At 47.5% G+C, this 21,724-nt stretch overlaps 1 protein-coding gene across 1 annotated transcript in view; it reads right to left on the bottom strand.

Annotated features, from left to right (window-relative positions):
• The window catches only part of AMOTL1 (angiomotin like 1), a 78,807-nt gene extending 59,030 nt beyond the window's left edge, over positions 1 to 19,777 (bottom strand). The window contains exons 1-3 of the mRNA XM_042023726.1: positions 19,634 to 19,777; positions 12,333 to 12,468; positions 9,737 to 9,787 (exon numbers count right to left, since the gene is read on the bottom strand). Of these exons, the coding sequence (XP_041879660.1) occupies positions 9,737 to 9,787; positions 12,333 to 12,417 (136 nt within the window). The 5' untranslated portion in view covers positions 12,418 to 12,468; positions 19,634 to 19,777. The remainder of the gene's footprint in view (positions 1 to 9,736; positions 9,788 to 12,332; positions 12,469 to 19,633) is intronic.
• Positions 19,778 to 21,724: the final 1,947 nt, after the last annotated feature.

Below are 21,724 nucleotides of genomic sequence, written 5' to 3'. Positions count from 1 at the left end.
AGCCGGCTGTGGCCGGGCCGGGGCGGGGACAGCCGGGGGCGGGGGCAGCCGACGGGGCGGGTCCGGGGACGGTCCGGGCACCTCCCGGCGCGGGGCGGCCGCTGCCCGCCCCTCGCCCCTCCGGTCGGGTATGTGGGGGCGGCGCGCTGTGGGGACAGGCTGGAGGCTCGCAGCCGCACACGGAACCGCGTAAAGACAGCTGGCTACGCCTGGGGTGAGCCTGTGTGGCAGCACGGCTGCCCCGCCTCATGTCTGGGGATGCTCGGGATCTAAATCCCGACCTAGGTACCGGCACAGGCTCCCTGGTCTCTTGAGGGACAGTTGGTGGGGGTTACCCCGAGTCCCAATCCCGTGAATTAACCCTGGGCATCCTCCTCATCTCCCAGAGCTCTAGCTGCTCCCTGTGCATGGAGGAGCCGATGGCTGTTTGGGGATTGACTGGGCCATATATCACTCCGTTCCTAAACTCAGCTCCCCGTTCCTAAACTCAGCGCCCCATTCCTGAACGCAGCCCCTTGCCCTGCTGCCCACCTGCTCCATCACACATATTCACATGAGTGGTGGGTGCACATATCCCTTTATGTCAAGGGATTTACAGCTGATGCTGAGTGCAAGCGCTGCGGTAATGGGAAGACAGGACATTTGCCAGCTCAGGTGTCTTTGTGGTTTGGCACACCAGCTCCACGGGTGTGTTCATTAGGGCTGGAGTGAGCCGCTACTCCATCTCCCCCGACCACTCCAGCCGTTCTGCCAAGGGTCTGACAGAGGGGACATGGCAGGACAGCTCCTCTGGTGTTGCACAGCACTTCATTCCTATCCCTGCAGACATACGGGCACAGACGGGGTTGGGCAGTCCCAACACACCCTATTCCCAGCACTGGCCCACAGGGTGGGCATCTTTTGGGATGAGTGGCACTGCCAGGACACTGCTTGGGTTTCCCCATCTCAGTGCTTCAACCTTCTTCAGTCCAGCAAGCTGCCCACTGATGCCAGGATTGTCCATTGTATTTGTACTTTCTCCCAGGAACTGATGGTGGCTTCTCCCTCCTCAACACTGTGCCAAATGGATAAAGGCAGGTAGGAAGGAATGCAGCAACAGGCTGAAGAAGAACTCACTCACTGCCACCACAGCCCCATAAAGGGGCACAGCAAGACAGGAGCTGCCCCCGTGCCATTGTCACTGGACTGTATGGATGCAGAGAGGACTCCTGGTACCTCCAGGCACTGTGAGGGTGCTGTGGTTCACAGCAGTCTGAGGCATTGCTTTTTTGCATCACAAAACCCAGCTTTGCTCAGTTTGGGTTTTGCTCAGATGCAGCACACAGGGACGCTATAGGATATGGGAAAGAGGCAAAGAAGGAAAAAATATTCAGCAGTGAAATCAGGTTCCTCAGTTCCTGCATCTGTGCATCTCCCATGACAGAAGTTACCCCAGAATGATGTTTGCCATGTGAGCTGGACATCCTCAGAGGTGCCCTTCCCTCCATGCCTGTGTGCAAGGTAAGGTGCCAGTCAGGTGCTGTCCCTGCAGTGTCTCTCTAAAGCTTTGAAGCTGAAGCATCTATTACCTGTCTCCCTGAAGTCATCTAATACAGGCTGGGGTTATGCTCAAACAGGGGAGAAGCGAATTGCAAATATGCTGCTTTTTGAGGTGGGGGACAAGGGGAATCATCATACCCTTGACCTCTTTGGGAGACAAACTACAGGCCAGTGCTTAGGGTACCAGACTTGTATTAGAGATCGATGTTCAGTTCCTTTGCAGGTGCCCTGAATATGTGGGAGAAGATTAAGCCCAAATTCAGGTTTTTGAATGCCTAAATTCAAATTCAAATTTGCCTTTGCAAAGTCATGGGGAACCTTGACAATAGAGTTAGACACCTGAGTCCCCAAGAGGAATTTGCCTTGGATTTTTCAGATTTTCCTACCTCTCCCAGAGATAAATGTTAGCTTTGCTTATAAGCGCAGGTGAGCCATGAACCAGTTCAGCTGTAAAATGAAGGTGAAATTTTGCCCTTGCTTGTTAAGTGCCTGTTCACTGTGGCAGATGAAGTGGGATGAGGGCACTGCTGTCCAGTAAGTCCCATGAGTCCAGTTCAAAGTAACAATTCAAGTGGTACTTTTTGTCATGTTCCAATTTTATAATTTGATTGGGCAAAATGGGACACATTATTATGGTTATTCTGCTTCCCAGTCTGTGTCATGGGGGCCATCTGGCTGTACTGCCCTTGGCCAAGCAGATCCATCCTGTTCAAGGGCTTATTTTGTTTCTCATTCTGGCCCCAGAGTTTGTGCTCCCCTTTTACCTACTCCTACATGGTGATCAGTGATGATTTTGGTGCTAGAAGAACAAATATATCAGGAAAAAAGATTATCTGCCATCTTGTCTTTCAGTAGCATTGCAAGGACCTGGTGAGCCATGCTGTTATGTTCCCAAGGAAAAGACCCTTTTTTTCTGCTGAAGTGAAGGTATTGTTTCAATTTTCTCTCATGTAATCAATTTTCTGGTGTGTGTTTGCACATGATTTTCAAAATCTTTTTTCCTCTTCAATTCCATTTTGATTTTATAAACTGGCAAGTGGCCACACAGGGTGACAGATTGCAGAGGGAGTTCTCTAACCCCTTTTGGTTTGTTACATCTCTCAGAGGTTATCCCCAGATGACCTCTGGGGAGCTGTGTCTGCCCAGGAGGGCAAGGCAACTGCCACTCAAGCTTCTCCCCTTTGTAGCTCCAATATTTTAATATGTTTTATATGTACTTAATAATTTTTTTATTTATATATTTTATTAAAATATATTGTTCCCTCAATTTGGGAATAGCTCCAATATTTTAATATTTCTTTGTGTGTTTGTTTGTTTTATGTCATTCTTCAAAGGAATCTGGGGAAGGAAAGAAGTTAATTTTTCACCCCTTTTAGTTCTAATCTGCTCAGCCAGGACCAAGTGCCACCATAACTCCAGCTGTCAGGTCTGCAGAGTGGATATGACAGTGCCATCTCTTTTCACTGCCTCCCTCCTGCTTCTCCCTGGTAGCCATGGATTCAGGAGACCCACATTATCCACACATCCCATGTCTCTTATACCCTGCCACGGAAAACAAACACCTCTCATGGATACCCCAAGCACTTTGGTGAGCTCCATGGGGAGGGAGAAGCATTTCCAGGTGCCATCATGGCTTGGTCCTTAGCAGCCCCCTGCATCACTCAGCATCCCTGCACCATCCCAAACACCTGCCAGCTGGGGAGCTCGAAGCAATTGCTACTGACAGACCTGGGGCCGGACCCCTGAGACCCTGCAGCAGGGATGTGGCCATCCCAAGCTACGGGCGCACCCGGGTATTGCTGCTCGCTACATTTGCAGCCAACCATGCGTGTAATCCCACAGATTCCAAATGCCGCAAGCAAACAAATAATTGTCCCGCTCTGCCTGACACTGCGGCAACCCCAAATGCCTGCACACAATTCCACTTCTTGCTGTCGTTGCTGCTTTTAGCAGTGGCTGATGGGCAGCCAGAGGGTTCCAGCCCCATTAACACCACCTCTGGGGATGGCCCAAATAGCTGCCCTGCAGTGCCGAGACCACAGCAAGAGCTGAATCAAGAAATCAGAATACACTGCGTAGAAACTTCCACCCAGGCAAATTTAGTGAATAAAAGCCACAAAGCCTTTGACATGAAAGATGTCCTTACCATACCTCAGGCGCAGAATACCCTATCTCTTCTTGATAGTCACAGGCTTTACGTGCCCTGCAGAGACACAGCTCCCCATTCTCACCATCCCCAACTGACTTCCAGCTACTGGGCAGAGGCAGATCCTCCTGCAGCACTGGAGCACGACCTTCTAAACTACATCTGCAGAAGGTTTTAAAGTAATCTTGTAACCTAGCAGCCAGTAAACTCAGTGGTTTGGGGAGCCCCAAAGAAACCCATCCTGCTAAATAACTAGCCACTGTTAAGATTTCTACTGCAAAAACTGTGCATATTTTTCAGATCACCTCTGATACACATTTCATAGGCAGCATTGTGTTTGGAGGCAGCAGAAATATCTCTGCACATCTGTTTTTCCAGTTCTGCCAAAGAGCTTTCATTTTTCTCTAATAACTTGACCTCTTTGGTTTCTGGCAGAAGACAGCTAAGCAGAGCACTCGCTCTCTGGATTTGCTTCAGTATGGGATGAGGTCAGGACAACAAAGAAAAAAAACCAGCTGGATGGCTGTGAAGCAGTGGGAAGAAGCAGGGCAGGGACCAGGGCTTTCTCTTTCCTTCCCTTTATATCCAATGAGATCTCGTTTCTGGGCGTGTTTATTCCCCAGGCGGTCAGTATCACCAAAGCAGTATTTCCTGCAAGCCGCTGTTGTGGGGAGCCTCCTCCAGCAAGCTGGCCATGCCCAGGGTGCACTTATAAATAGTACAGCCAGCTAATTCCTCCTCTGGTTGGCTGTCAGGAAATGTGAGGCACAGGTCCTAGGGGTTTCCACTGAGATATTGCATCTCCCATACGTATTCATCTTGATTTTGGCAGAGTGAGGTTCATACCCCCTACTCCCACTTTATTTTTCCGTTTCATCACATTCTCATTACTCTTCCCAGGGCTTTCTGCGCTGGGGGCTTTCACCTTGCATTTTTCGTTCAGTCTGCTTTCTTTTTTTCTGATATTCAATTAAATTATCTTAAAGCAGCAAGCAGAAAAAATGCCAGTGGGGTGGGAAGGAGGTGGAAAAGAGAGGAGGGATGAGAAAATGGAAAATGGGGAGAAGATATGCCAAGCACGGGAGAGACAGAAAAGCAGTCTGCACATGTTCCTCTGTTGGGATAGTTTTTCTCTCCCTGATCTCACTTTCTCCATAGCCAGAAGTTCCACCTCAGGATTTGCCAAGGAGAAAATGGAGCATTTCTCTACTGAGCCACAAAGCAAGTGTGAAATGTTCTGTTTTAATCATTTACAGAACAAAAGGAACACAACAGTCACCGTCTGATTCATATCTGCTGAAATCCAGCAGCCAAAGCTGTGGGAGAGGAGAGACAGGCGAAGAAAGGAAAGGAAGAGAAGGTGTGGCTTTGGGTTTTTTTTTTCTTCTGGTTAGTCACTGTGGACCTAAGGAAAGACAAGAAGGACCACATTGGATTATTGCAAAGTTTAAGAGCTCCAAGTGTCCTCTCCAGTAGACGACTGCAGAGAAAATGCATAGAACATTACAAGTGCTGTTTCCTCTAGTACATGATCCCACTTGCCTTCCTGAGCCAGAAGTTTAACTGCATCATCAAGTTTGAGAGCCCTTCATAGACCTTTCTCCCATGATGTTTTCTAATCATTTTTTGAGCCTATTCATGCTTTTGGCACCCTGGACATTCTGTGGCAGCAAGTTGCACAGAGGAATTATGTGCTGAATGAAGACACACTTCCTTTGGGTTATTTTAAGCCTTTCCCTATTTCACAGAATCTCAGACTGGTTGAGGTCAGAAGGGGTTCTGCAGGTCGTCTGGTCTAACCACCCTGCTCAGGCAGGACCACCTAAAGCCTGTTACCCAGGACCACATCCAGATGGCTTTGGAATAACTCCAAGGATGGAAAGTCCACAACCTCCCTGAGAAACATGTGCCAGTGCTTGGTCACCCTCACAGAAAAAATTGCTTCCTGATATTCAGAGGGAACCTCCTGTGTTTCTGTTTGTGCCCATTGCCTCTGGTCCTGGCACTGGGCACCACTGAAAAGAGCCTGATTACAACCGCTTTACAACCTCCCTACAGGTATTTATACACATTGATGAGATCTCCCAGAGCCATTCCTTCTCTGTGCTGATGACACCCAGCTCTCTCAGCCTTTTCTCACAGGAGAGCTGCCACAATCCCTTCATCAACCTTGTGGCCCTTTGCTGGACCATGTCCATTGTGTCCATGTCTCTCCTGCACTTATTTACTTCAATGCCATTCATAATTCTTGTAGTTCTATTGTACCTTCCTTCAAGCACCTCTTTTCCACCCAATTCAGCTGTAGTTTTCTCAGAGTCTGCTTTCACAAAAGCTGCTCTCTCCCTCAGTCATTTTTGCCTCCCTTGCCTGGTACTTCTCCAGGGAATGTCAGAAATGTTCTTACTGCACAAGGTACAGGTGAGCCATGCACTGACTTGCACAGCAGCAGACCACAGAGAGGTTTTCAAAGGTCAGACATGACAAAGCAGACCACAGATCTTTAAGACAAAGAGAGAAAGAAGAGTTAGGAAGGATTTCCCAGTTATGGTTAATTCCATCACTGGAAGCTTTGGAATCACTAAAATTTTTGCAAACATGGAGAAAAGGAAAGTATGAGTAACATCCAGCACGCATTCAGCAAGAACAGAGCTGTCAGACTCATCTGACCTGCTGCAATGAGGTGATAAACCAGGTAGGTGAACAAGGAGGTGCAGATGCTGTATGTGTTGGTGTGTAAGTGTGGCTTGTGGTACTGTATCATACGGGGTCACTATACGCAGGATAGGAACACAGGGGCTACAAGAAAATATGAAAAGGTGGGTGCATGTCTGGTCAAAACTTTTCTTAGAGGTTAGTTGCTTGTGGTATGATGTGATGCAAAAAAACTTCTCATGAATCTGGTCCTGATCAGCATTTCCACAAATAACACAAAATCCAAGCACTGTTTTTCACATTTGCAGTTGACAGCAAGCTGGGACAAGCTGACAGAAAACTGGAGACAGGACTAGAGGTCAAGGAAGACATGTTGAGCAGGAAGAAAGGGATACACTCCACTGATCCTCCATTGAATGCCCCCTTCAGCCCCTGCAGAGTGGGCAAGAAACTCTCAGTCTGATCCATGGAGGGCCTTTATGCCTGCCTTTGGCTTAAATTATGCAAATCTAATTAGACACTGAGGAAACCCTTCCAGTGCAGCAAAGCACTGGGGTGAGTTGCCTAGGAAGGCTGTTAGGATGAGTTGGTCCTGCACACAGGGTGATGGGTGAACAGGAGCCACTATCCCTGCCTCCAGGCAGAAGTGGGGTGTATCTGTCTCCCTGAAGTCCTGCTCAGACCTGCCTTTTTGTGATTTTTATCCTGATGATTATTAAAATATTGATGGTTTGTCTCAGAATGTTGTTATTATAATACTCTTTTATCTGCTGCTCCTCTACTAATAACTCCAGCTGTTTAGGTGGCTGGTTTGACCAGAGAGGAGTATTTTTGACCTGGTATTCTTTGGTTACACAATCACTTCACAGCATGAATCCAAGCTGCTACCGGCATGGTCTTGTCCTCTCTCTCTCCAACCTGTTCTTGGTCTTACCGTCTGTCTTGCCTGGCACTGCAAACTAGACAGCTGTGCCTGACTTGGGCCAGGGGACTGATCCAGCTGAAAACTCACCAGCTGGGAGGAAGGCAAGAGGAGAGATTGTATTTCCATTACTTGTTCTGCTATCTCATATCTTTTTTCTGTCTTGTCTACCTTGGATGGAGTAATCACATCTTGTGCTATGTTTGGAAAGGAGAGTGGAATTGTAAGGTGATATAAGCACTGGTTTGGATAATCCTTTCCAGACTGAGGGATGTCTAAGTTGCTATGCAGAGGAAAGTGATATCCGAGGAGTTCCTCCTAAAATCGACCACAACTTGTTATTTGGGAGAGGGAGCTTTATCTTTGTCACTAAATACCAGGGTTAGGAGAGCTGGGCACATGCCACTGAGGAAAGACTCTGTTCAAGGAATAAGACAAGGATAACCAAGAATATAAAAGGAGCTGGTCCAAGTTCTGTCACAGAAAATGCATTTTGAAGTTATCTTACATGTTTTAACCAGAATCAGGTAATGAATGAGGCAGCCAAAAGAAGGCTCTTGGCTTTATTCCCATTCCCTGTTAAGACACTCTTCTGGGTGAATGCATGTCAGGGCAGTCTCTATCCTGACACCAAGTGGAGAGAGCTCACACAGACTACTTTAAAATGTGATCAAGTATATATCCTCGCTGGAAGTGAGGACAACCACTTGATACGCCACCCATTCCAGAACCAGTGAGGCATCATACAGTTTTTAAGCATTTTTGTATTTCTAGGATTTTTTTTCAAGAACCTGTCTCCTAGCAGCAGAAATATACATTGAAGATGGCTATACTTGATAAAAACCACTTTCTGGGCTCCTGCAGTGTTACCCTATTATCCCAAGTTTCCACCAGTGCCGTACATGGTGAGTACCCCGTGAGTGCATGTGGATCATCTTTACTGGGGTCAAGGTGGGTTCCAAGAGTGGCAGGGTAGTCACAGAATCACAGATAGGTTGAGGTTAGCAGGGACCTCTGGAGTTCATCTGGTCCAATCCCCTGCTCAAGCAGGGCCACCTACAGCCCATTTCCCAGGTCTTTGTCTAGAGAGCTTTTGAATATCTCCAAGTATGGAGAATGTATTGCCCTGAAAATGAAGAGGAGGGTGCCTTTTCCTTGTGGGGAAGGGCCAGTGCTCAGTCGTGTCAAGGTGGTGCACACTGCAGTGTGCCAGAGGAGTCCCACCATGCTGCCACAGAGCAAGGCAGGGTACCCAGTCCTGAGACTGGCATATCTCCCAGCACTTCTTATTCACGCCTTCCAGCATGCTCTTCTCAGGAGGGGTTGAGGGCTGGTCCAGTTCTGGGTTCTTCAGTACGAGAGAGACGTGGAGTTCCTGGAGCAGATACAGAGGAGGACTACAAAGAGGATTAAGGGACTGGAGCATCTCTCTTGCAAGGATTGGCTGAGGGCCTGTTCAGCCTCATGAAGAGATGACTTATCAATGAGTATCTGAAGGGAAGGTGTCAAGAGGATGGACCCAGGCTCTTCTAAGTTGAGCCAAGCAATAGGACAAACAGCAACAGGCAGAAACTGGTGCACAGGTAGTTCCACCTAAATATGAGAAAAAACTTCCTTACTGTGTGGGTGACCGAGCACTGGAAAAGACTGCCCTGAGGGATTGGGGGGTCTTCCTCACTGGAGATATTTTGGAGCTATCTAGATGCAACTCTGTGCAATTGATGGCACTTGAGTGGGAAGGTTGGACCAGATGACCCCACTGTGGTTCTTTCCAACCTTACCCATTTCGTGATTCTGTGATTTTCCCCTTTCCATGCACATCAGACCTCCAGTGCTGGGTGCCCAGAAGTCCTCCTTCAGAAGCTTCCCATCCTGCAGCTCAAGTCCTCACCCCACCCCACCTAGAACGTCTCTAACTCATCCTGAGAATCACACCTCTTTTGACCTTGACCCTGGGAATCAGGGGAGATCACTGCCAGATGAGGTTTCCCCATGGATTCAGCCTCTGAAGCCTTCAGCTTCCCTTGTCCATTTGAGGTTGTTTTCTCTCTGAGTATCTTATTCTTCACTCTTGCTTTACACATCTCTATTTCTGCCTCCCAGGTGAAGAAAAATCCCTCATCATTTTGCAAGGTGCCAGAAAGTCACATAAACTCCAGTACCACCTGCTGGCTAAGCTTCAAACCCCCAGCCAAGAAACAACAGCATCCTATAGTGCTCTGCACCAGAAAGGTAACAGCTTCTCTCCCAGGGGAAAAAAAACTGCATCGATTTAACACAGAAATGTATCAAACACATCTACTGTCAAGTTGTTCCATCCCTCTGATGGATGGCATTAAAAAACAACACAGAAAGGAGGCACTGCTGCTGATAAATTTTAAAGCATTCAGCAGCTGCCCTGCTGTTGTTTAAGTCATCTCCTAATTACTCAACATAGAAAAAACAGGGAGAGGAAAATGTGTCATGCATGGACTTACCCAGCTGATCCAGAGCAAAGAGGGCTGGGGCACCTTCGGAGAGCTCATTGTCTGCGGGAAGAAGAACAAATGCTCAGGAAGTCAGCTGGAGAGGTAAATGAGGACAGGGGGAGTAACAATGCTGTTTTCATCACACTGCTGATAAGCCCTTGCTCAGCTTGCTTCCAGTTCACCCTGACAGCTTTCATGTGCATGTTGTGGGTTTTCTTCTAATTCAGCTGTTATTGAAAAACCTCAGAACCATCTCAAGACAGATGCTTGTCAGGATGAGCCCTGAGGAGCAGAAGCTCCACTGCCCCATCTGTGTCCTCCCTGGGATCCCTGGCAATGCTCCCTTTTTTGTCCACACCACAGCTTTTCACTCCCTTTCTTCAATTTACATGGTGCTTAGGGCATGGCCAGGAGCACCCTGCCTGCAGCAAAGCTTTCCTGTATGCTACAGGCTGCTCCAACAACAGCAGCTGGAGAAGGTTTAACCAGCGGGAGCAAGAATTATTCAGAGGCTGACCAAACCTTTGAGTCATCTGATAACAGCACCACAGTAACTCAGTGCCAGTGACGGGTTAGGCCACGATCTCTGGAAATCCCTGAGCTGGTGGCATCTCTCATCAAAAACTTGTAGGGGTTTATTTTGCATCCCATAAACGAGCCCACCCACCCACCACTCTTGTCTGCTCCCAGCTGCAGAGAACAACACACACAGATCGCTCACTGCCAGTAAGACCCACAACCACACACGTGGCCAAGTGTTGAATCCCATTTGTGCCTTGTAGTTGGGGGGGATTTTGCTATTTTCAAACATTTCTTGCAATGTCAAAAGTGTTGCTAAATTGAAAAACCCAATGCAAATTTAAAAAAAAATTAAATTGCAGTGGGTGGGGGGTTTTGTGCTGGTTTTTTATCCCTTTATGATTCATAGCATTTTTTCAATGAATGGGCTTGACTCAAAAAACTTTTGGTCTGGAATCTGTGGATCGCTGTTTTCCTAGGGGTTCCAGAACGGCATTTAAGAAGGGCAGGTGTGTGATGCCCTACAGCAATCCATACCTGTGCCCTTTCTAAGAGATCTTGCCCCCTGTTATAAAATGCTCTTAGGCCCAACAGTTGGAAAACACTGTGAGCCACTAGTTTAGGATAGCAATGGGCTGCATACAAAACCAAAAGCCAATGTACATCCACATTCAATTGTTCAGCTGGTTTGGACTTTTCTGAACTCGTGATGGCAGTGACTCTGCCATCCTCTACAGACACAAGCACATTGCAGTCCTGAAGTCAATGGGCATTTAACCAATACAGCTATAAACAATAACACAGACCATGCACACAGGAAAGACTTTTCAGAAATAACAGAAGCAGAGATTGTTCTAATGGGAAAAAAGAGTGGACTGCAGGAAGCATCCCTGTGCTGGTCCCCTGGAGCCACCCTGGGCTGGGTACCTGGAAAAGCAACAGATGTTCTATCATAAGGATGCTGCCCAGTGGTGCTTTGCTGGTGATATTGAACCCAGGGCTCAAAAGCATAAATCTACTTATGGGCTCAAAAGGATAAAGCTACTTATGTAATTCAGCTCTCACAGAAAAGGAGGCGATGCTGCTTCTTGGTTTGTCCCTTTCCCTTCCCCCAGCATCTGGGCTACCAGCGGGAAGCCAAGGGAAACAGATGGAGATAAGTGAGCACTTTACCAAAGCAAAGTGTTTCCATTCCCAAGGTGCTGCCATCTGGAAGGCTGTGGGTTTATTTTGGTTTTAGTCTAGGGCACAGCACAACCCAGACAAAGAAGGAACTTTGCCCAAGGAGGGACAGCTTGTGCTGGCCCAGGGGACAGGGACCTCTGGTAACAAAGATGACCTGGGGCTGAGCAAGGAGCACTTGTGGCTGCTCCTGCCAAATGTTCAAATGGGGATTAAAAAGCAAGTAAGAGCAGCTGACTGGAAATTAGGTAGAGATTAATTAATAGAGGAAAAAGGACTGCTGGGTACTTCTCATTGCATCTGCCCTCGGTGCTTTCCTGAAACAGGCAATTTCTAGAGAGCAATGAACCCTAGCCTTGAGGTGGGACATCTTGTGTCCGGCTAAGGTGGGCTGAAGCCTTGAACAGTCCTTGCACACGGAGCCCCAGTTGGGGCAGCCCCCCTGTCACTGCCAGGACAGCATGTATCCTGCAGCCATCCTAAATTATCCCCCACAAATGTGATTGAAGAGAATATTTTATCAGTTCTCCTGTCACTCCTTCCCAACAATGGTCATTTGCGGAGTTCTGCTTGTGGAGAGTGAGGGTGGTTACATCTAGCACAAGTGGCACATTAACTGGCCAAAAGATGGGTGTTGAAGCCTTTTTTCTTTCTTTTATTTTCTTCTCTTTTTTTCTTTGAAAGTCCACTCTGAACAAGGAAAAGAAGCCGCAGGCCAAGTGCCTGTGTAAGTGTGACGGTTTGGGTCAGACCTTTCCCACCTTCATACCAAGTACTGCCTGGCTCTGGATATAGCCCAGCAAAACCCCTGGGGCCACTGCAAGCACAGTGAATGGCAGCAGCATATTGGGAAGGCTCTCAGCACTTTCACTGGGTGGATTAAAAATCATCAATCACATCCTACCTCCTTTCACACTGGAAAATGGGTGGATCCCACCACGAGACAGCCAGTTTGTTTCATCCAGCTTCCAGTTTTCACCAGGGTCCATCTCTGATCCGCAGCATCAAAGATCTGCTTGCAATGCCTCCTGCTGCTCTCTCTGGGGAATAATCAAAAGATACACTGAGCATCTGTCGTGCTGCTGGACCATAGCCAGCTGCTGAGAAGCTCACCTCAGCAGAGGAAAATCTTGTCAATATTTCAGGAGAAAAAAAGAAAATTAATTAAGAAAAAAATTGAGAAAAAACCCACATGGCTCACAGGGAACTCTTGGACCAAGGAGTTGCTGACTCTACCACGCCTCGACTTACCACATCAACAGGCCTCCCCACTGCATCAAAAGGCCACCAACACTTGGACATCTTCCATTTTCTGTTATCAGTCTGACCAACACTGAGAAATTCCTAATCTGTCATGATACTTGCAGGGGTGGGGTTTTACTTCTGAGTGAGGCGATGTTTCACAAGGACATCCATCGGGGATGTGTGTCTTGGCTTTACATGCCCAGCCATCAGGTCCTGGCAAGCGAGGGGAGTGGGCAGGCTTGCTGGCCCTTTTTCCCACATCCCAGCTCCTCCATGGACAGGAGTTGCAGGCTGGAAATTACAATCATTTATACATTCCAAGGCAACACTACCACTGGCCACTTGGCTCTCACAGCCGCCCCAGCCCTGGAGTAGTGGCTCTGAGCCACCAGGGAAGGATGGGGATTATTGAGCAGTTAACATGAGAGCTCTCCGCCCTAAAAAGTTCCTTTCTGGTGTAGACACTAAATTATTTTCTTGACTATCAGTCAAGAAACCTACAGGTTTATTGCACCTGAGAATCTTCCTGGAGACCTTTATCTTCCCTTTACTCCTTGGACCTGTGCATCTGGGCAATCCCAGATGTGAGCAAAGACTGTAAGAATAACTCATGGAGAGCAGCCCTGCAGAAGACTTGGTGTTCTCATGGATGAAAAGCTGGACATGAACCAACAATGTGTGCTTACAGCCCAGAAAGCCAACCTCATCCTGGGCTGCATCCGAAGCAGCATGGCCAGCAGGGTGAGGAGGGGATTCTGCCCCTCTGCTCTGCCCTTGTGAGATCCCACCTGCAGTGCTGCATCCTCAGCACAAGAAGGACATGGACCTGTTGGAGTGAGTCAAAAGGAGGGCCGTGAAGATGATCAGAGGACTGGAGCACCTCCCCTATGAGGACAGGCTGAGAAAGCTGGGGTTGCTCAGCCTGGAGAAGAGAAGGCTCCAGGGAGACCATATAGCACCTTCCAGTACCTAAAGGTGGCTTATAAAAAGCATTTAGATTAGATATTAGGAAGAAATTCTTTACTGTTAGGGTGGTGAGGCACTGGAACTGATTGCCCAGAGAAGTTACGGATGTCTCATCCCTGGAAGTCTCTGACCAGGCTGGATGGGGCTTTGAGCAATGTGGGCTAGTGGGTGGCGCCCATGCCCACAGCCGGGGTGTTGGAACTAGGTGATCTTTAAGGTCCCTTCGAAACCAAGCAATTCTATGATTCTGTGGTTCTATGATCCCTGGTGGGGTAGCACATACAGGCATTTAATGCACCCCTAAGCCTTCAGGATTACATGGATTTGGAAGGGAATAGAGTCCATCCAGTATCAGCAACCTCTAATTTATTAAGGAAACATACAAGTGTTGTGATGCAACAACAAGTTTTTGCCTCTGTTGGAAGATGCTGAAAAGGAGGTGACAACAAGGATCTTCCTCAGCAGTGTCTGAGGCAAACCCAGACCCCAAAAGGCAGCAATGGAGCTGATTTCATGGTGAGGTGTGTCCCACGAGCCCCACCACACTGGCAGCTGATCATCTCTACTCGGTCTCTGATTTTCTTCATCATTATTTGTAGGAATTTTTTGCAATTTAATGCTGTCATGACCCTAATTGAGGGCATTCCTGGTAGAGGTAGGCAGATAGCAATGGAGGGACACCATCACACCAGCACCATCTCCTTAGCAAATGAGGCCAAGAAAGAGATGGATGGGGCCCTGTCTCCATAGGGAAGCAAAGCACGGCTGAGCCATCCCACTGCACTTCCCAAGCACTGGTACCTCTCAGCTACCATCTTACTGAGGGGAGCTGCGGGAAGGGGCAGCAGCTCCACACTGACGTATTTGGCTCCCAGTGGCTCCCAGCACGGCACAGCCAAAGCCCCTACCTCAGCCTACTGCCAGGTCTCACCAGCAAGAACCAGGAGTATGCTGGTTCTTCCCCAGCTGGCCAGACCTGCAAGAAGTCATTTCACACGTTCTCTTGCTCAACACCTTAATGGAGTAGAATTAAATACTTGTCCATATGCGTTTGGTGAGCAGCAAGCAGGACAGGTCACTGCACGCACAGGCAGAGCTGGACTGGAGTTTTTTGACATAGCAAATTCAGCTGAATTGCAATTAAGAGGTACTGAGACTTCAGGCAAATTTGGATTGACTATGTAATTAGTTTAAGCTGAAAGAGAAAAAAAGAGTCCTGAGAAGAGCAGCAAGGCTCCATTTTGACATTTAAAAAATGAAACTTTTTTTCTTGTTCTTTCAAATGCTGGTTTTGGTTTGAAAGTGACCTAGTTTGCTTTTTCTTTTCTTTTTTCTTATTTTTTTTAAGTTATGAAAAGCAGTAAATAATCTCAAACCAGAATGTCTCATGCTACGCTTATGAAAAGAAATCAAAGAAGAAAAGAAACATTCTCCTTTAGGGGGTGATCCAAACCGAAAAGTATTTTCAATTTTTCCCTTCAGCCACTGAAATGAAAAACCTATTATTTGTACAGCTACACTACTGAAAGGCATCTCTTCAGTGCGTACTGTTGGCAATTTCTTCTTTCTACCTGCCAAGGGAGGGGTTTGTCTGCAAGTTCAATAAAAGTATAAGAGAGAAAGAACGAAAGGGCAATTTATCAGCATAGCATAGAAGATAAAATGGCTTTTCCATATTAACTTGTTTCTCTGAAAGAAGGAACCTCAGCTCTTTGCCTGCTGACCCGCTCTGCTCAGAATCATATAGACATGAAATCATACAGACACGAGTCCTGAGCTCTCATCACATAGAAGATTAATTGGGGATGTAAAACCTTCTGACTTCACTGACACATAAGGTCTAACCTACACTAGAGAAAGCAAAGGTCAAAATTTATTTGGGTCGATAACACCAGCAATGAGAAACACCCAGACGATCATAAACCTCAGTCCTTGCTGTAGCTTTGGGGCATCTATCTCTTCCCTGCACAGCAGAACCTGGTATCAGCACGGGCTGCTGGTGTTGGATGTTCAGTGTCAGCATCAGCGATGGGTTTGTGGTCCCTGTCTCACCACAGAGCATGCATTGTGCCCACTATCGCTGTGGCTGCCCAACAGGATGGGATGGGAGGGAAAGGGATGAGTGAAAACACAGGACAGGGTCCACTAGCTGCATTTATATCCATGCAATACAGCTCTTGCTAAAATGCAGAGCTGGAGAAGGAGGCATCACTGCTCAAGCTGTTGTCTCACTAGGGCTGGGTTGACAGCTCCAGCTGCTTGAAGGGCTCAGCCTTGCTATGGTCAAAAATCAACACCCATTACCTCCATCTTTCAAGAAGACAAATAAAATGTGAGATTTTTCAAAGGGCCTGCACTCAGGTTCTGTGTGCAGTCTTCACCTAGGGCAAGGGGTGCTCATTTTACACACCAATAGCTTCCACCATTCCTCTGAGGAAAAACAAGGTGAGAAAAGACTCACATTCCTCCTATATCCTGATACAGTATTTTAAAAATGATAGGGACTGAATACATTAAGAGTCCTTTCACTCCAGAGCTTTTACTGTACCTCAATAACAACAATGCAGATCACAAAGCACTGTCCATGTTCAATCTAACCTGCAAATCTCTTCCAAACCACAGAAAAAAATAGCATAATATTGGAATGACCATTTCAGCAAAGTTTTACAATCCCTCTAATCTGTCAGGAGTGGTTGTTGGAGCACAAGCCCCAGTTAAGCTCCTCTTCTGGAGCATTTCCAATTCAAGACAATCTGCCACACAGCCAGCCTCTCAGGGAACTCAGCAACTGAATGGTGATTTTTTTTAGTACCATAAACTGTAGAATTCACATGGCCAAAACAGCAGGAAAATAAAAGTCAATGACCTGAGGTTAACCCAGACAGACAAGAGATTAAAGCGTCAAACCCTAAATGCTACAGCAGGCAGAGGCTTGATCTGGTGGACAAGTATTGGCTGGAAGTGTTTGCCCAAACACTGCCCTCAAAACTGGCTCCATCCACATGGCTCAAGTGCTGCTGAGTGGAGATGCAGGTGCTGTACAAAGGAGCTCACATTTCTTTGTGCTATCATGTCTCCTTGCATATGGTTCAGGTTTAGAGCTCTAACTACATCCACCTACTTGACTGGGAGTAAAATTCAGTGGCTCTTCCAGAAGACACAGACTCAGCTACTTCTCTTCCCCATGAGGGACAAAGCAGGGCATAGTTTCATGAGATACTCAATACAATCCAGGTAGATCACCACCTGGGGCTGGTGACCACCTGGGGCTGGTGATCACTTAGGGCTAGTGATACTCACACACCACCTTGCTGGTCTGAGCCCCCAGAACAGCACAGTGGAGCCCTTTGCATTTAACGATTTCTTGATTTAGTGAGCAACCTTTCCAACACCTTGTAGCACCTAAGAAGAGCTCATGTGTGATCCCTTCTGAGTAGCATCTGTCCTGGGGGAGCCAGGTAGTGTGAGGTCCACACAGCTGGTTCCTGGGATCAGAGCAGCCCCAAGCCACGCCAGCCCATTGCCAGGCCAGGGCTAGCGAGTGGACAGCTACCACTAGCCTGTAGCAGCCTCGTGTAAGAGTGAGCATGGGCAGGGACTGTGGCAAGAGAAAAGGCTACACAACAGCTGAGGTGGTCACAAGTCATAGGAGGTCTGGTAGATGCGGCAGCAAGGAGTACACCATGGAGAGTGGTGTTCAGTATCAGTTTGGAGAGGGGAGGCTGGAACAAGGGAGAAAAATCTGTTTCTGTTCATGTTGCAAACCCTACAGGAGTGGCTGGCCATTACTGGTGTGTTCTCCAGCAAGAGAGGGCACTGACCCCAACATGTGCTTCCAGACAGCTTTTGGGGTTTGGGATCTGTATTCGCCACACCAAAGGGATGATGTGGGCAGCCAAGGTAGAACTGAGGCTGAGACAAGAAGCAGGGACTGAAGAAAAGAGCTTGGCCAGACTGTGGGAGAAGGTGTCGGGCAGCAGCCTTGCAGCAATCACACTTGGGATTAAATGCAATGAGACAGATCCCTTTATCCGTGATGCTTCCCAGCACCCTGCAGTAACACAGGGATAGCTGCCTTCTCATCAGGGATGCACTGGGAACCTCTCTCCCCATGCTCACCAAAGTGGCCTTATGGTGCCTACACAATAATCCAGATTCTTCTCAAACCCAATGAGTCTAGAGAAGTTAAAGTATCCCCTGACTCATAGTTTTGCTCTGAGTAAAAACTTCTTGACAACTTCTGTGTCAAAAAGGCCATGTACTCGGAATGTGGGAGCAGTGGCAAAGGGAAGTCTTGTCGCTTGGGCAGACAGCAGCTGCTCTTGGGCAGGTATCACTGCCCTGCGAAGGCACTGCCTTCCTGCAGCTGTTCATCTGCCCAAAGGCAATAGGAGCGGGAATGGGAAGGTCTGACTGAGCCTTACAGAGCTGAGCAGGGCATGATCAGGACTTTGAGGGGGACATTACAAATTTGTTTAACCTGGAGCAGCGTGGGCACAGTGAAAGGCACAAGGTGATAAACTACTTTTCATGTACCCCAGAGCTCAGCCTGATGGCTGCCTTTAATCACCCACAGCTGTTCTTTACTGCCTTGGATGTGCTCTCCTTTAATTAGCCCAAAAGGTAACTAATGACCTATTTGTTAATGTCATCAATCAAAAAGCTCTTTTTGTAGCTGGTCTGAAAGACGCTTTTTTAAAAGCATCAGTTTCAGCCAACTGGCACAGAGCATGATCACAAACTAATTACATGATCTCATGGCAGTTATCTTGAACTAATACATCATTAATCTGATCTTACGACAGCTAAAGGAGAAGCCCAGAGCCAAGAAGCACTTGAACACTCAACAGTTCTCAAGACAGGAGCCCTTTTTATAAAAGCTGCAGGTTTACACACAGCAGGCACATGTCAGGGCAAGCTGCAAGTTGTATTGCTCCCCTCACCCCAACAAACAAAAACATTCACAAGCCAGGAAACACACAATCTCCTCCAAAGGGAACCTTCCCAAAAATACAGCCCTGACTCAGTTCAGGGCTGCAAGGATGACCAGAGAGGGAAGGGGCTTGGGGACAGAATCCCATCTTTGCTCAGGAACCCCAAAACATTTTTGATAAGCTTTCTGTATGACAAAGCCCTTTTTTCATTCACCAATCTGGTCTTAGGGGATATAATGGCAGGTGGGTAGTTTCAGGTCACCTGCGCTGATGGGGATGGGCTCTAGAAGTTCCTATCTATTCTCTACATCCCTTTGGATGTAAAGGTAGGAGGCAAACCAATAAATAAATTCCTATTTACCTGTCATGACTTCCTTTAAATAGCTCACCTCTAGCCACACAGATAACCGAAGTCTTGAAGACCTTTGAAAAGAGCATCCTTAGTTCCAGCCAAACTCTTACTCTCACTCCTGAGCAAGGGTATCCCCCAAATGGAGCTGCTCACAAACCTGTCCCAGCCATCCCACATGTAGGGCCGGACACCAGGATTCACTTCACAGTGCTGCAGGACCACTGCTCTGATGACACAGTACAGGAGGTGCTGGATGCACATATCAATACAGATTTGGGGTGAGTTTAAGATCTGTAAGGTCCTCAAAGTCACCATGTGGAATAAAATTTCTCTTCCTTACTTCTCTGGTTTTCTTCCAAAGTCAGCAAATTGAATTGCAATTCCACAATCCAAATGTTAAAGCACTTGAAGCAAAGCCTGTGTCTCCTTTTGTGTCTGTTGCAAAGCTGTCTGTACTAAACTAGCAGAACCAAATGCCACCACGCCTCAGCTCTGCCAGTTATCTTCACAGGCAATTAGCTGCCAGGATATTTTAGCCATAACAATCACTTAGCTGCTTAAGAGAGGATAATTTCTCTTTGCTGTTTCCCTGACCTCTCAGAAAACACGACTGCCTTTTCTTTGCTGTCACAGAAGAAAGTGTTCCTGTTCCAGCCTCAGTTCAGACATTTTAAAAAAAAATGGTAAAGTAGAAATGGTAAACCTTACCTGACAAAACACTTGTGATTTCTCTGGCAACAAAAAGCGTCTGTGCCTTGGTGCTGCAAGACCAAAGCTTTCCTGGGAAATGTTTGTCCTCGGTTGGGTAAGAGCTCCACAAAAACTATGTAGCCATTGCCTGGACTTGCTTTGGTTTGGGTAGGTAAGTCACGGGAATTCAGCTGCTCTTGTGTGTTCAAAGAGCTTCAAAATGCTCTACACCACCTATCGAATTATGGTTCCCACAAGTATGCGAGGTATGTGTCTGTCTTCCTGAGTCACATAATTATCTATGGGAAAGTAACCTGCAGAAACATGGCAGAGGGGGGAAAAAACCTAATGGGCTGTTTAAATCCCTCGACAGGATTTAAACATTGAGATGTTCTCAAACAGGGGATTTGCTAATTCCTATGTCCAAAATGCCAAAGCTAGCAGAGATGCTGGACTGGCTGCTTCCCACCTTCCTCAGCAGTTTGCAGCACCACATGTGGAAAGTGCCAAGGAGAAGGAGCAGCAGAGTCTCAAAAGCAGCCACAGCACTGGAAGAGACAATCTGAAGCTCACTGAGTTGCACAGGTTATGGGATGGCCTCTAGCCAGGAGGAAATGTAGGTGAAATAGTCCCTGATGACTGCTGCTAATGAAGGCTGAGTCATCGGTGACACGGAATGAAAAAATGATGTGATGCAGTGGTGTCTGGGCTAGTTACATCTTGATAAGGATGGTGGGTGTCTTCCTGGGTTTTCCCTTGAGTCAGAAGCACCTGGGGAAAGTGATACCAGGAAAGGGATATCTGCCATGATCAAATGGCACCTCAGGCAGTCTCAGAAGAGGAATAAATAGCATGAGACAATGGGATACCATGCAAGTTAAATTTCCAGAGAAGCCACTTGTACCAAGTAGATGGGAGGAGATGAGGGTGACAATGAAGAGCAAACAGTGAAGGAAGCCTTGATTACCCCACCTTCTTGCAAGGAAAAATATGGTCTTACCATGGTGAGAATGGCTCCAGCAGATGTTCACACTCTGCAATCTTTTTTCAGAGTGGCCAGTTTTCCCATATGATTTACAACAAGGACATCCCAGAAGTGAACCTCCAAATCCTTCATGACCTCCACAAGCTCACTTGAGCATAAGCAGCCCACACACCTGCAGCAGATGTGAACAGATCTTGGTTTTTGCTTCATCTCCTGAACGACCATTACCATCCATCATGTCTCTTGACAGCTTATGGTACTCAGGAGATTATATAAAATTTTGAGCTTGGTTGTTAAGTGCTTCCAGCTACCAGGAAAAAACCTCACACCTAGGAGGCAAACAGCCCCCATTCCCAGGGCCAGGAGGGCTTCAAGCAGCCCTGTGTACTGGATGACAAAGAGAAATGTGCTGTGCAGCATTTGAGCCAACTCTGAGGCTTGGTTTTATCACCCAATTCCAGATTTAGCCAGCATTGCCTAAGACCTCTGTCAGTATCTGGCTGTGCTTGGCACCTTCATGCAGCGTGAGCAGGTTGGGATGCTGCCAGGCATGAGGTGGGTTGCAGACTGCCTATGTATTCCAGAAGCCAGGAGGTCCAGGAGAAGCAGATATCAGCCACGGAACAAAGACACTCAGACCCTGCATTCCCATACCTTCTCCAATGGCATAGGTCTGGCCACAAAGGAAAGAGCATTCAAGCTCTAACCAAGAGGCATTTTGGGGACTGCCAGAATGGCGCCAACCGGTGCTGGCTGTGGTGGCAGCCAGTGTCTGGAGCAGTGAACGATTCTGGCTGTGCCACCACCTATGCACAGGGGAGGAGCTGAGAGAGCCCTGGCCGTGCTGGTGTGTTCCAAGGTCGTCCTCACACCCTGACTCACTCACCACAGCTGTAGACCAGCAGGAGCAGCACCAGTAGTGTCAAAGCTCTCCCACCAAGCCCCTGAGGTTCTGGTGCATCGGGATCCATCCTGGAGGATGAGGAGGCCGCCAGGCTTCAACTCTGTAATGGGAGAAACTTGGAGAAATCACTGGTTGGATAGAAGTCAACTGATGGACATTTGTGTGGAGACTTTGGGTTAAGCTTTTTTAAAAAAAAAACCAAAAACCTACATAGTAGGCT

The sequence above is a fragment of the Corvus kubaryi genome, unplaced genomic scaffold (genome assembly GCF_017639235.1).
Source record: "Corvus kubaryi isolate FWS band 111438036 unplaced genomic scaffold, C.kubaryi_AGA036_p1.0 37256, whole genome shotgun sequence".
NCBI lineage: Eukaryota > Metazoa > Chordata > Aves > Passeriformes > Corvidae > Corvus > Corvus kubaryi.
Note: the sequence above shows the minus strand (reverse complement) of the source record. Positions and strands in the feature narration are given on the sequence as shown.